The sequence below is a fragment of the Dermochelys coriacea genome, chromosome 16 (genome assembly GCF_009764565.3).
Source record: "Dermochelys coriacea isolate rDerCor1 chromosome 16, rDerCor1.pri.v4, whole genome shotgun sequence".
NCBI lineage: Eukaryota > Metazoa > Chordata > Testudines > Dermochelyidae > Dermochelys > Dermochelys coriacea.
In genome coordinates, this window is record NC_050083.1 from 9,306,202 (window position 1) to 9,320,322 (window position 14,121).

General features: G+C 44.1%; 1 protein-coding gene across 1 annotated transcript in view; it reads left to right on the forward strand.

Annotated features, from left to right (window-relative positions):
* The window catches only part of PAPPA (pappalysin 1), a 228,182-nt gene that overhangs the window by 159,894 nt on the left and 54,167 nt on the right, over positions 1-14,121 (forward strand). The window contains exon 14 of the mRNA XM_038374672.2: positions 2,731-2,899. Coding sequence (XP_038230600.1) covers positions 2,731-2,899 — 169 coding nt within the window. The remainder of the gene's footprint in view (positions 1-2,730; positions 2,900-14,121) is intronic.

The following is a 14,121-nucleotide window of genomic DNA, read 5'->3' on the forward strand; positions in this document are numbered from 1 at the left end:
TAATGCTTTTGCCTCTGGCGTTTCAGTTCTGTACAACTATCAATGGTCATCTGGGGGCCAGATTCTTGTTCTCACATCCATCAAAGTAAATCAAGACTAGCTCTGTTGTCTTCAATGGAGTTACTCCAGATTTGTACTGGTGTAAAGACAACAGAATTTGGCCCTAGTTTTTCTCAGGTTTGTTCCTTCCTATGATATCCTTCAAGGCTTGAATTCAGGGTAGCATCAATATGCTGTACATTGGTGCACATCAGATATTTACTGAAAAGGATCTATTATTTTATTTATTTTTATCTGACTTTTGTGCAGAAGGGTTTAATTCTTCCTGCAAGATTTACAAGGTTCACAACGTGTATTTTTGAGAACAGATTTCTCCTTATTTGATATGTTGAATTATCAGTAATGTTCACTTTGTTCCTCAACAACACAACTTACTTCTCAGTGAAGCACTAAGGCAGAAGAAAGTCACATACAAAAAACATCACTGTTCAAAAATGGAGGAAAACAAAATAACAATTAGCCTCAATGCACAGGTGTAGTTGGAATGTGTAGTGAGGATTGGACAAACCATCATGGTTCAATATCCATTCCCTTTTAGTGGCCAGATTCAAGCCTTATGAATGTTAAGTGGGACCCTCTTCAGTAATTACTTCCACTCATGTCAACAGGACTACTTGCAAAGTAAGATGCTGCTCAATTTTAAGTAAGGGTGGCTGCATCTAGGACTAGTTGAGGGAGTGCTTCTAAAAGACTCAGTATTAGAGATTTCAGTGGGTCTGCTTATGGAGTAGGATACTATTCATTCAGAATTTGTTCCTAAGTGGGAATTGTGGAGGTGTCTTTCAGATGCTGTGAGCTTACTCAGGCTGGGCAGCACCAGCCTAGAGGAAAGGGATGGGAATTGGGCCCATGGAGTCCGTCTGAATGCAGAGGATATAAGCAGCCCAACTCATTCCAGTGAAGGGCTTCCAAGAGGCAAGGGATGATTGAATTCCAAGTGTAGGTTACTTCCCAGGTAGGGTTATTTCCTAGATGGAAGACAAATGATTTGATACAGCGACAGAATACTGTGTCCAAGTCTGATTTACGACTCAGGAAGTCCCAAGTTCTAAACCTGCCTCCACCTCTGACTCACTGTGTGGCTTTGGGCAAATCATTTCCCTGTTATGTATCTCCTTCCCCAGCTCTAAAATGGGATTAATTGCAGTGACCCAGCTTCCTCACAGGAATATCATGAGGTAGTTACTTAGTGCAGTAGTTCTCAACCAGGTGTCAGGGGCCCCTGGGAGGCTGCGAGCAGGTTTCAGGGGTGGCCGCCAAGCAGGGCCAGCATTAGACTCACTGGGGCCCAGGGTAGAAAGCTGAACCCCCACCACATGGGGCTGAAACCCAGGGCCCTTAGCCACATCATCTGGGGCTGAAGTTGAAGTCTGAGCAATGTAGCTTCATGGGCATGGGGCTCCAGGCAGTTGCCCTGGTTGCTACCACCTTTTATACACAGAAAACCAGTTATTGTAGCACACATGGGCTGTGGAGTTTTTATAGTATGTGGGGGGTGGGGGTGGGGGGGAGAGCCTCAGGGAGAGAACCCTGACTTAGTGTCCATACAACACTTTGACCATGTAAAAATGTCATGTAAATCATTAAAAGCGGCAAAGGGTCCTGTGGCACCTTATAGACTAACAGACATATTGGAGCATAAGCTTTCGTAGGTGAATACCCCCTTCGTCGGATGCATGCCATGTAAATCATTGTTTCTCAACCCGCAGGCAGCTTGCAGCCCATCATCCCCCAGCTGCAGCCCATGTGATATCCTCAGGGACATACAGGTAGTATATCTATTGTGTGGATGTGGCCCACATAACACACAGAGAGCTGCATATGCAGCCCACACTAGTAAATAGGTGGAGAACCACTCGGTAAATGCTCAAGTTCCTGAGCTGAATAAGTTTTAGTAGTTGTTATGTCTGGGTTGTCATAGACTGAAAGACTTTGCTGCACACAATCATCTATGTGTCGTTCAAAAAAATCACTATTTTGCAAATTGTTTTAAATGTTAATATCACTTCCTGCGAGGAAACAGAGAGATTCCATCTGTTCAAATGCTTTGTGGACAGGAAGGCAGACTTGGAGTGATCTGAAAAGACAGCATACTACTGAGCTTGTTCTAACTGATAAGAGCTTATCACTAGCTACATACCTAGAGTGGTGTCCTTTGAGTCTCAATCCAGTTCCCCAAAAACAGGTGTCAGCATCACAAATACACCGGCTTTATTGGTATGATCTGACCCTTGTAATTTCAGCAGAGACCAAAGATTGGATAGTGCCTGGAGACCGAACAACATCCCTAAACCTTGAAGATGGTTCTTCTCTGGCAAGATTTGGTGGAGCGCTGAAGGGAACCCTGAGATGCTGCTGTGCACACTGTTCGTGTTCTGTGTGTCCTGTACTAAAACCAAATGTCATTCTCAAGCATTAACAACCTGGCCCCTTGCACCAGCATTTTGTTCACATGCACAAGATCTATAATGTGCTGCAGGTGTCATTGCCAGCATGCACTCAGCAGGAAGTGTGACAGTGCTGCCTACTGTTCCCAGATGATTTTTGCAAAACTAGTTCAGTATGCAAGCTGTGTGACTTGTACATGCTGCCCTACCAGTGAAGCATTTGTCAGTGTAGCCTTGTCCTGCAAAAATGAACTAAAGGGGCCATTTCTTGTTTCCTTTCTAGCTGTGTCCACTACTCCTGCGAAGCCACTGACTGTCAAGAGCTGGAGATTGAGAATGCTGTGCTGAACTGCACCAGTGGTGAACTCTACAACGGTGCCCAGTGCAGTGTGAGTTGCAAGATGGGCTACATTCTACAAGTACAGCGAGATGATGACCTTGTCAAGAGCCAGGTGTGTTGGGGGTTCTCCAAAAGGAGAGATGGGTAAATATAAGTCTGGATAAAATAGGAACTGACCCACACTTTCGTCTACATTTCAAAATCTTTTTCAAACATGCCTCTGCACTTCCTAGTCCCTCCCAGGCTCAGCAGCAGAGGAAATACTGGAACACCATAAGAAAGTCCATTCTCACGGTACAATTTCTGGTCTGATCCAAGAGTAGGACATACCAGGAGTGTCACAAGAAATCCTGTTTTCACAAGATTTCCAGGTCACTTTTACCAACCCAGAAAGTTGGAATAGGTTCACAGGAGGTTCTTAAATTATGAGAGCTGATCAGAATAGAAACTCCAAAGCTCTGGAGGTTCCTTCATCGTCACACAGATGATAAAAAGTTGGGTTTTATTGCAGAAAGCCTTTCATGAAAGTATTTTCAACCAGATTACAAACAATTTTGTTGCCCCTCATAAAAAGCAAGAGAGAGAGGTTGAGTATTACTACCTTCCTTTGCAGTTGGAGAAATTGAGGCACAGAAAGGCCAAATGGCTTACACAAGATCACATAGGTAGTCATTGTCAGGGCTGAAAATAGAATCCAGGTATCCTCATCCGCAGATCTATGCTTGAGCTTGTAGACTATACTCCTTCCCAACAGCCAAACAGCTATAGCAAGATTAGATAAATCTGTAGCTTCTATATGTCTTCTTGTTTGAGAAAGGGGCAATTCTATAGAAACATGTTCTAATGATGGATGAACCTCAGATGTTTCTGAAATCTGGATAAACACCCAAACATTTAGATGGTTATTCTGACCTTATTTGATCTTATTAGGTCTGCAAAGTTGAACTGTGAATCTCACAAACACATGCTTTTTGGTGAGATTTCTGGTGTTTTCTCCTTTGTCTTGGCCTGATAATGTCACAGGCCATGCCTCTCTTGCAGCATTTCATTCCAACTGCTTCCAGCCAGAACCTGACAGTGCAGAGATGCACAAACATGAACGACGATAAGGGGAAAAGTGTACTCAGGTTTTTCAGATTTAAAAAAAAAGGGGGGGGGTGGTTCAGACCCTGATATGCTACCTTCCCTTAATGATGAGCTAACCCTCCCATTCCACAAGTGCATGTGTTGGCAAAGAGGGCAAGGGACAGGGGAAACTGTTCATTTGTTTTCCTGTTTAAACAAAACCAAGAAGGAAAGGCAACACCACTAAGCAAATTTTACATTCATTTTGTGCTGGAAATATTTATACTTTGTTCCTGGAAAATCTATGGTGTGTGTTGATAGCATGGCAGAGTGTTCATGTGTGTCACAGGAAGCGTGGAGTGTGTGCAAAGACCTTTTAGAGGAAACCCTGGAGAACTCTCCTTGGAATCCTTTTTTCCTCACTCCCACCCTCAAATAACTGACACTTGCTACAATCTGGTGCATTCCAAAGCCAAACTATTTGCTCTTCTGAAGGATTTTTGTGAGCGCCAGGCATAAGTCATCCCCAGGCAGGGATGATTTTTCAGTGCCCGGAGAGGGGGCTGAACTCCATCAGAGCTGTGAAAATCACTCCAGCTTTCCCTGCAGTTTGCAGGGAGAGAGTTAATGCGGGGGAGGGGGACTTGCCCCATGATTCTGACATGTAGAACCTCCCTGGATTCATGTTAAGTTTGGGGGCAAAGCTTTGGAGTTTTCCGATGCGGACACGCTGGTTCCCTCTTCTCAGACTTGTATATGTAAAACCAGTTGGGTCCTGCATGTCAGACCAACAGTGCTTTAGTTCAGGTGTTCCACATAGGCACTGTTTTCTGTGGTAGGGGCAGCAAGCGTGGTGTTGCGGGGGATATAAAGGAAAACAGCCACACTCAGCAGCTTGTCTGGATTTGTAAAATACTGGGCTCTTCATAAGATCACTGAGGGGGAGACAAAGTGGAGGGGAATGAGTCAGCCCTTTCAACTCCATTACAAAACAAATACAGGACCCCATGAGCTGGGCCTCTTCCATCTTAATTGGCATCAGCACCAGAACCCTAGCTCCAGCTGAGCATTTTTGCAGACTAGAAAACAAAGTCTCAAACAAGCCTGAATGACTGACCAGGGAAATAGTTGGACTAGATCTTTACATTGAGAACACAGGAATCCACAAACCAAATAAAACAACTAAAATTGTTTCACCAACACCGTATCACTTAAATGGGAAAAGTCCCTAATGGGGAAGATTGAAGCCAATTATTACTGTATGGTTTTGATCAGAGAACCCTGGTTTCAAAGTGTGCTTTTTTTCCGCCCCCAAAGCATTCAGGACTTGATCTGATTCATATGACACAACTTGAGATGTTAATTCCACTAGCCAAGGAGAGTCACTGTCTGCCACAATGCTCTTATCCGAACCCTGATCCATCCCGCACTTTGCTCTCAACAATCCTCTCCCAAAGAGCAAAAAAAACCCACCCAGGCCAAAGGCTCTCTGTCTTTCTTATATTCTGTGCATTCATTATAGTGTGTATGTGGGCTTTGAGGCCCCAGTTCAGCAGAGTTAAGCATGTGCTTAAGTCCATCCCTCATCAGCAAAGCACTTAAGCACATGCTTAAAGTTATGTATGTGCTTAGGAGATATCACTGTGCTCCACACAGGGGTTCTTTATTTCATTGCAGTCAGGTGCTTCAGGCTGGAATTTGGGTTATTTTCACACAAGAAATAATATCTCTGAGAAATCCTGGAATTTAATTATCATGCTTTAGATTCCTTTCATTTATTGTTTTCCTTCCTCAATTGCTTCCCAACTTCCAGTTTCTCTTCTGATGACAGTAGTTCAGAAGTAAAATAGGATGTATGGATTGTTGACTATCTATAACCAATGGCCTTTTTTGCCCTGGGTTAGGATGGAACCTCTGTGTTTGCACAGTGGTTTTTGTGCAGAACTGGAAACATGTTCCTCTCATTCAGCTGAAGGAAACTGGAGAAGGGGAAAAGGAAAGCAGTTTTGCACAAGCTGGTATTCCATAATGTTGGGTAGGGAAGGAAATCAGGCGTCTGAAAGAGAGTCATGAAGATCTATAGCCTTCTTGGCAGGAGGGACAGTAAGGACTGCCATGCTGATGAAAATGATTGATGATCATGCCCTGATTTCAGCACCAGAGCTGAATTTCTCATAGACATTTCAGGGTGAGGCTTTTTTAGGACTGAATAGAGAGAATTCCGGGGCAGATTTAAAAAAAGAAAAAAATGATTTAGGAGCAGAAGTACCCTTGAAAGTCAATCTCTATCATCCTTTAGACACTTTAGAAAATCTTCATCTCAGTGGCTAAAGACTGTTCAGCCTTTAGGTCTGTGTTGAGTCCCGGTCCTTACCCATTCCTGGGACATGAAGATAAGAACGGCCCTACTGGGTCAGACCACAGGTCCATCTAGTCCAATATCCTGTCTTCCAACAGTGGCCAGTGCCAGGTGCCCCAGAGGGAATGAACAGAACAGGTAATCATCAAGTGATCCAGCCTCTGTTGCTCATTCCCAACTTCTGGCAAACAGAGGCTAGGGACACCATCCCTGCCCATCCTGGCTAATAACCATTGTTGGATCTATCATCCATTAACTTATCTAGTTCTTTTTTGAACCCTGTTATAGTCTTGACCTTCACAACATTCTCTGGCAAGGAGTTCCACAGGTTGACTGTGCATTGTCTGAAGAAATACTTCCTTTTATTTGTTTTAAACCTGCTGCCTATTAATTTCATTTGGTGAGCCCTACTTCTTATGTTATGAGAAGTAGTACACTACACTTCCTTATCTACTTTCTCTACACCAGTCATGATTTTATAGACCTCAATCATATCTCCCCTTAGCCATCTCTTTTCCAAGCTGAAAAGTCCCAGTCTTATTAATCTCTCCTCATATCATTTTTGTTGCCCTTTTCTGAACCTTTTCTATTCAATCAGTGCTCTTTTTTGGAGGGGGACATCTAAGGGCAAACTCTGTCAGGTGACAGAACCCTGAATACAGCGAAGCCATGTGCAGTAAACAGAGGTGAAGTGGTGGCATGGCTATTTACTGTAACTGTCTCTCAACCTCACTTAACTATATTGATGACAAAAGAAGCTCAGTGTGCAGATGGGGGCTAAATCCTCAATGCACCTTTCCCCACATAGGGCTGTTTTAAATTACCTATTACATCTGTTTCTTCCTCTAGCCATATTTCATTTTGTCTCACCTTTCTTTTTCTCCCATCGTAATCTCTCTTGTTCTTCTTTTCCTCCCTCCTCTCTTCTTCTTTCATTACCTTTCTCTTGCTCCCCCTCCCTCCATCCCTTTTTTTGTCCTGCCTTCCCAAAAGCCCCAGTCGCTTGGTTATTTGTTGTCATCTCTCCTTCTGGACGCCACTGCCGCTGCTGCTGTGGTTGCGAGGTATTACTTAAAACCCAGCAGCTCCTTAGTGTTGTGCAAAGGCATCATCAATCATGCCAGGCAAAGAAAGCACAGTTCATGTGGGTTCAATTAGCGGCACAGTAAGTGGGCAGCAGTGGAAGAGTACTTAGAGGAGAGCACACAGCTGTTCATTTTTAAGGAGGGAAAACTTCACACGTGAAACGACTCTTGAAGAAGGAGCAGACAGATCTCTGGTAGCAGGAAGGGGACGTAGATTCTCACAAGCTGTCAGAAGTCCCAAGAAACAACTTTTATGAGACTGGCTGAGCTTTAGTTCCTTTAATCTGCACCAGACACTGGGTGACTTTGTTTCTTTTTTTCAATCTCTCCCTACATAAGACTCATTTTGGAAGGCAGAGGAGTGAGGGCAGCAGTTGATGAGGATGCCAGTCAAAGCAATACAAAGTGCACAAAGTGACAGCTAATAAGCCCCAGGCAAAAGCCAAGTGCTGCACAGGTGCTGCCTTGGACTGTGTGGCCTTGAGAGGTCTCCCCAGCGAAGCAGGCTTGTGCCTGGTCAGTACTTTAGTGGGAGAGCTGCAAGGGAAAGCATGGGTGCTTCCGGATAGGATGCAGCTGATGATTCAAGGGGTGGTGCTGCTCCCTCTGAGGCAGTACTGATTAATGTCCCACTGTGGAATTAAAGAATGCTCTGTTGCTGGATCTGCCATCTTTTGGATGAGGTCCTGGCCACCTGCGGCCCTCCTAGAGCCTTTAGCACATTTTGCAAAAGTAGGGCTATGAATGCTGGTTCACTGGATACATTTACTATAACTCTGGCAATCTAAATTCCCCCTGCACAGTGAAACGAATAAGTTAGCTTTCACTTTCCTTTCCTGAAAGGCATGACTGTAATGTTCTGCCACAAAGGTATGTGTGTTTCAATATTCATTAAAGTGACGATGGTAGATAATCAGTGTGCCTTAAAGAGTACAGTATCAATGACCTTGAAAACCAAGAGCCCCTACCATACAATGTAGGAAACCAATTGCTTGAGAAGCCAATGATCTCACACTCTGATATGTTATTTCTTTGCAATGGAACAGTCTTTTGATTATGATGTGCACTGGCTGAAGGGTTTGAAGTATCCTAGTGATTCTTATCCTGAAGAGGATGATCCTCCGGGTCTGGGTAAGTTCCACTGGAGGAAAGCCTAGGGCCGAATGCAACAAGAGACTGAATTTTCCTGTTACACAGCAGAGAATGGTCATGCCATATCAGGAAACAGGACAGAGGCAGCAATAAGTACAGAATAAGTGCACTGCTGACACGTGGTGTCTTCTAAGCTACAGGGCAATAACACAGTCACTTACCATTTCCAACAGCCTGCAGCTGATTGCACCTATACTATTCAACTAATATACAACACAGCTACTGCTGAAGCCCTTCAGAAATAGTGCAGTGCACACTTGACTATTTCTTGAGTGGGTGGGCCTGCATAAATATATAACACCGGGGCTCAAGGTTCTGTATTACTTCCCTGTTTGTGGGAGCAGTTAAAGGTATTCACAAAATGTTTTTAACATTCTGACTGGTCTGGGGGCCTGGTTAATGAAAAGATTCTTTAAATACATTAGGAGCTAAGAGAAAGGAAAAGGAAAGTGTAGATCCTCTGCTTAGTGGGTAAGAGAGCTAATAACAAATGACATCAGGAAGGCTGAGGTGTTTAATGCCCATTTGGCTTCACTAAAAACGATAATGATGACCAAATACTCAGCGGAATTAATTTTAACAACAAGGGGGAAGGAATCCCAACCAAAATAGGGAAAGAACAGGTTAAAGAATGTTTAGATAATACGTAAGGAACGAGCGGAAGCAAACTTGGAACCGTTAGCGATTATCTTTGAGAACTTCTGGAGGATGAGTGAGGTCCCAGAGGGATGGAAAAGGGTAAACATACTGTGATAAAGTTCCTCCTCTACCTTGGTGGGTCCTGCACTTATTGGTGGATTTTGCTCGCCTAAGTGATTCACAGTAGCCCTCAGTTTGGCCACTTTCGTGGCTCAAATCTGCCGTTCACTCAGATAACCTCATCACTGGCCAGCATGGGAAAAAAAGAGTAAGAACAATCCCCACAGTTTCTGCTGATCAACCATGTGGGTCGGGGAACAGCCTAGAGACCTTCCCCTCTGGTGAAACCTCTTATGTTGGGTCCGGAGTTGGGAGGTTTGGGGGGAACCCGGGCCCTCCCTCTACCCTAGGTTCCAGCCCAGGGCCCTGTGGACTGCAGCTGTCTAGAGAGCCCCCTGGAAAAGCTGTGCGACAGCTACAACTCCCAGGGCTACTTAATTACTTAATTAGCCTGCCTTAATTGATTCTAGCAGCTTCTTGATTGGTTGCAGGTGTTCTAATCAGTCTGTCTGCCTTAATTGTTTCCAGAAAGTTCCTGATTGTTCTGGAACCTTCCCTGTTACCTTACCCAGGGAAAAGGGAACTACTTAACTTGGGGCTAATATATCTGCCTTCTATCACTCTCCTGTAGCGATCTGGCCTGACCCTGTCACAATACATAGTATCTGTATTTCAAATGGGAAGAAAGAGGACCTGGGGAATTATAGACCATTCAGCCTAACTTCAATACCTGGAAAGATACTGGAAGAAATTGCTAAACAATCAGTTTGTAAGCACCTAGAGAGTAATCGGGTTATAAGGAATAGCTAGCATAAATTTGAAGAACAAATCATGCCAAACCAACCTAATTGTCTTCTTTGATAGGTTTCCTGGCCTAGTAGATGTGGGGAACCAGTAGATGTGATATACCTTGATTATAAGGCTTTTGACACAGTCCCACATGACATTTTCATAAGCGAACTAGGGAAATGTGTTATAGTTGAAATTACTCTGAGGTGGGTGCACAACTGGTTGAAATACCATACTCCAAGAATAGTTATAAATGGTTCCCTGTCAAATTGGGAGGATGTATCTAGGGGAGTCCCAAAGGAGTCAGTCCTTGGTCCAGTACTATTCAATATTTTTACTAAGGACTTGGATAATGGAATAGAGAGCATGCTTCTAAAATTTGTGGATGACGCCAAGTTGGGAGGGATTGCAAGCACTTGGAGGACAGGATTGGAATTCAGAACAACCTTAACAAATTGGAGAATTGGTCGGAAATCAACAAGATGAAATTGAATAAAAACAATGCAAAGTACTACACTTATGAAAATCAAATGCACAACTGCAAAATGGGGGATAAATGGGAAGGTGGCCATATGGTTGAAAAGGATCTGGGGGTTATAGTGCATCACAAATTGAATATGACTCAACAATGTGATGCAGTTGTGAAAAAAAGGCTAATATTCTGGGGGATTGTCATGGGTTATACTACTCATCACTGGAGTGCCTCCTTCCAGCTGTGTCTGGGGGTTAGCTCTGCCCAATCTGATGCCCCCTTCTGTGTCTTGCTCATGCTACAGCTCTTTTCATATTCCAGGAGTTGAAGGGCTTTCTCTTTGTGAGTCAGGATACTCCCTCTTCATCGCTGGGCCCTCCAGCCAGGTCACTATGTGTTTTCCACCTTCCAGAGTGTCTCAGTCTCACTGGACCAGCTGATCAGGTATTCTACCCAGCAGTCCTCCAATCCAAGGCAATGCAACTTCCCCAGTGGCTGGTAGGAGAACCTGGGCCTACCCACTACTCCAGGTTCCAGCTTAGGAATCCTTGAATCAGCAGCCAATGTCTGTACTGTCCCAAATCTTGCTGCTGTTTCCTGAGCTTCTTCCTACTCCACCCCATCAGTTTTGTGCTCTACCAACCTTCTGGGTAAACCCATCCTTCAGGGCCAGGATCTCAGGGCTTCTGCTCTCCCCCTGGGTCTCCTCCTTTCCCTCTCTAAACCCAGAGAGTGACTGCAGGCTTCCACACTACAGCCCCCTGTCTGTTGCATACTTCCTGGCTTTATACTAGCCCCACTTGCTCCCTGCTCAGCTGGACTCCATCCTTATCAAGCCTAATGCTCCCTCAGAAGTGACTTGTCGGGTTATTTAACACCCTGTGAGCCACATTAATCCTTTTCAGGAGTATCATATGCAAGCTACACTATGTAATTGTCCTGCTCACCTGGGCATTAGTGAGGCCTCAGCTGGAGTCCTGTATCCATGTCTGGGTGCCGCACTTTAGGAAAGTTGAGGATAAATTCGAGCGAGTCCAGAGGAGAGCAACAAAAATGATGAAAGGCTCAGAACATGTATTCTCTGAGGAAAGAGGGGAAAAGTGGGAATGTTCAGTCTTAAGAAGACCGAGCGGGGACCTGATAACAGTCTTCCAATATGTTAAGGGCTGTTGTAAAGTGGACAGTGATCAGTTGTTCTCTGTGTCCACTGAAACTAGGACAAGAAGTAATAGGGTTAATCTGCAGCAAGGGAGATTTAGGGTAGATATTAGGAAAAACTTTCTAACTATAAGGGGAGTTAAGCTTTGGACCAGGTTTCCCAAGGAAGTTGTGGAATCCCCGTCATTGGAGGTTTTTAAGAACAGGTTGGAAAAACACCTGTCAGGGATAGTCTAGGCTTTCTTGGTCCTGCCACAGCACAGGGGCCAGGATTTGATGACCTCTCAAAGTTCTTTCCAGCCCTACGTGTCTATGATTCTATTGGAGAGGCTGTCTCTTCCTCTATATCCTCTCCCAGAAGCAAAGGTTAACTGGGAAGTTCTTGAAGTTGGTTACTACATAAGAACACCCCATACCCAGCAGCTGGGTTTCCTGAGCTGAACTCCCACACCTTTAGGATTCGCTTCCCTGTGCCTTCTCTCAGAGCCTGAGTCCAGTGTCCTTCAGGGCACAGTGCAAGAGGCATGTATTTGGTTTAGCATTTGATTAACAGCTTTTATTTTGTATTTTAATCTCTGAAATTGACATTCTGAGCATCCATGGTCATAGGTTATGTGGAAATTAGCAGATAATAATAATGTTTCTTATGGGAAACAGTGGCTTCTGCTCACCATGGAGCCACACAGCCTGGAGTGCAAAACCACATGCTGCATTGTGGTAGCAGGGAAGACTGCATGTCTCCCTGGTCTATAGAGGCAAAAGGCCTGATTTTCAGAAGCACTGAATACCCACTCTGACTGAAATATGGAATGGGAGCTGGCATCACTAAGCCTCTGAATCAGGCCCTGAACTCCTTCATTAACCCACGTGTTGTCCATTGAAAATAATGGAAATCTCAGTGGTTGAGAAATGCCCAATTTCTACTTCTGCTCCAAGGAGTGGACCAGAATCAGGCAAGGGGGGGGTGGGCAGGGATGTTACATACTTGAACATTCATCTCTTCACTTTTCCTCTATGGAGTCTCACACCGTAAAACAAGTTTCAGAGTAGCAGCCGTGTTAGTCTGTATTCGCAAAAAGAAAAGGAGTACTTGTGGCACCTTAGAGACTAACAAATTTATTAGAGCATAAGCTTTCGTGAGCTACAGCTCACTTCATCGGATGCATTTGGTGTTTTTTTTTTCCACCAAATGCATCCGATGAAGTGAGCTGTAGCTCACGAAAGCTTATGCTCTAATAAATTTGTTAGTCTCTAAGGTGCCACAAGTACTCCTTTTCTTTTTACCGTAAAACAACTTTCCTGAAGTACAGACATCTCCAAGTAACTTTCTATCCGCAGTCTAAAAACAATTTAAAAATGGTGTAGACAATTTGGAAAGCAATGAGGATAAAGTCCCTGGGAAACACATCCTTTGAAAGTGATGTCCATAATGTCAGTTTGCCTTAGGCTCTCCATGGATCCTGGTATGTTACGCTGTGGATCAATAGGAATTTGTTTTGTTTTGTTTTTGTCAACAATGCTTCCTATTTAAAGAAACTTGGTGACCTGGAAAAGGGGTTTTGTGCCCACTTGGGAAGTCTCCAGTCTGTGGGACTGCTTTTTCCATTCTGAATACAACCATATATCAAAGGGAGACAGGTTCGAACTTCTGTTGAAACTATTAGGGTGTTTTGGCAAAAGGGAATTCCAGGTCCCTTTGATGTGTGCTAGAAAAATTTCCCGTGCTTTTATAAACCCAGATCAATGCTTGGCATTGCAAATCTCCTGTGACTGAGCCAGCCCTAAATAAAATATCCCCTGGAGGGACAGAACTGCTACAGTTCAGGCAGATTTGTGCAGGTATCGTTTCTTTCCTTATCTAGCTACCTCTTGCTTTTTGGTCTCTTACGTCTCTCTTATTTCTCCTCTCTATCCCAATCTATATTGTCCTGCAAGGAGACATACTCTTGGACTGGCCTTCCCTGGTTTCTAACCACAATGCTTTAAAAAAAAATTAAAATATTGGCTGTGTTATTTGTTCTGTTCTCTTCACCCCTACCTGTCTGTACTTTGTAGTAAATTCATGGTTTTAGCAATGGAAGGGTGGCTCCCTCACTTTCTGTGTCCTCTGCTATCTAGCATTTCTGGATACCTGCTGCATCTCTGGGGGACATTCCGCCCATATGGGACCATATGGGCATTCAGCCAGGATGCCGTGGTTAACATCTTAGTAACAGAAAAATCACCAACGATTCTATAACAACCACAGGTTATCAGGTTTCAGAGTAGCAGCCGTGTTAGTCTGTATTCGCAAAAAGAAAAGGAGTACTTGTGGCACCTTAGAGACTAACAAATTTATTTGAGCATTGCTTTCGTGAGCTACAGCTCACTTCATTGGATTCCTTTCTAAGTCCCATCACCAGCGACACAGCACTTTGGGGGCACTGGTTTGGTGCTAACTCAGAGGGGGAAATATCCCCTACTGACTCACTGACACCATTTCCTTAACATATGGATGTTCTTTAGAAGCCTCTGCTGATGATCAGGCTCAATGACTGGCTTGTGAGACCTCATAG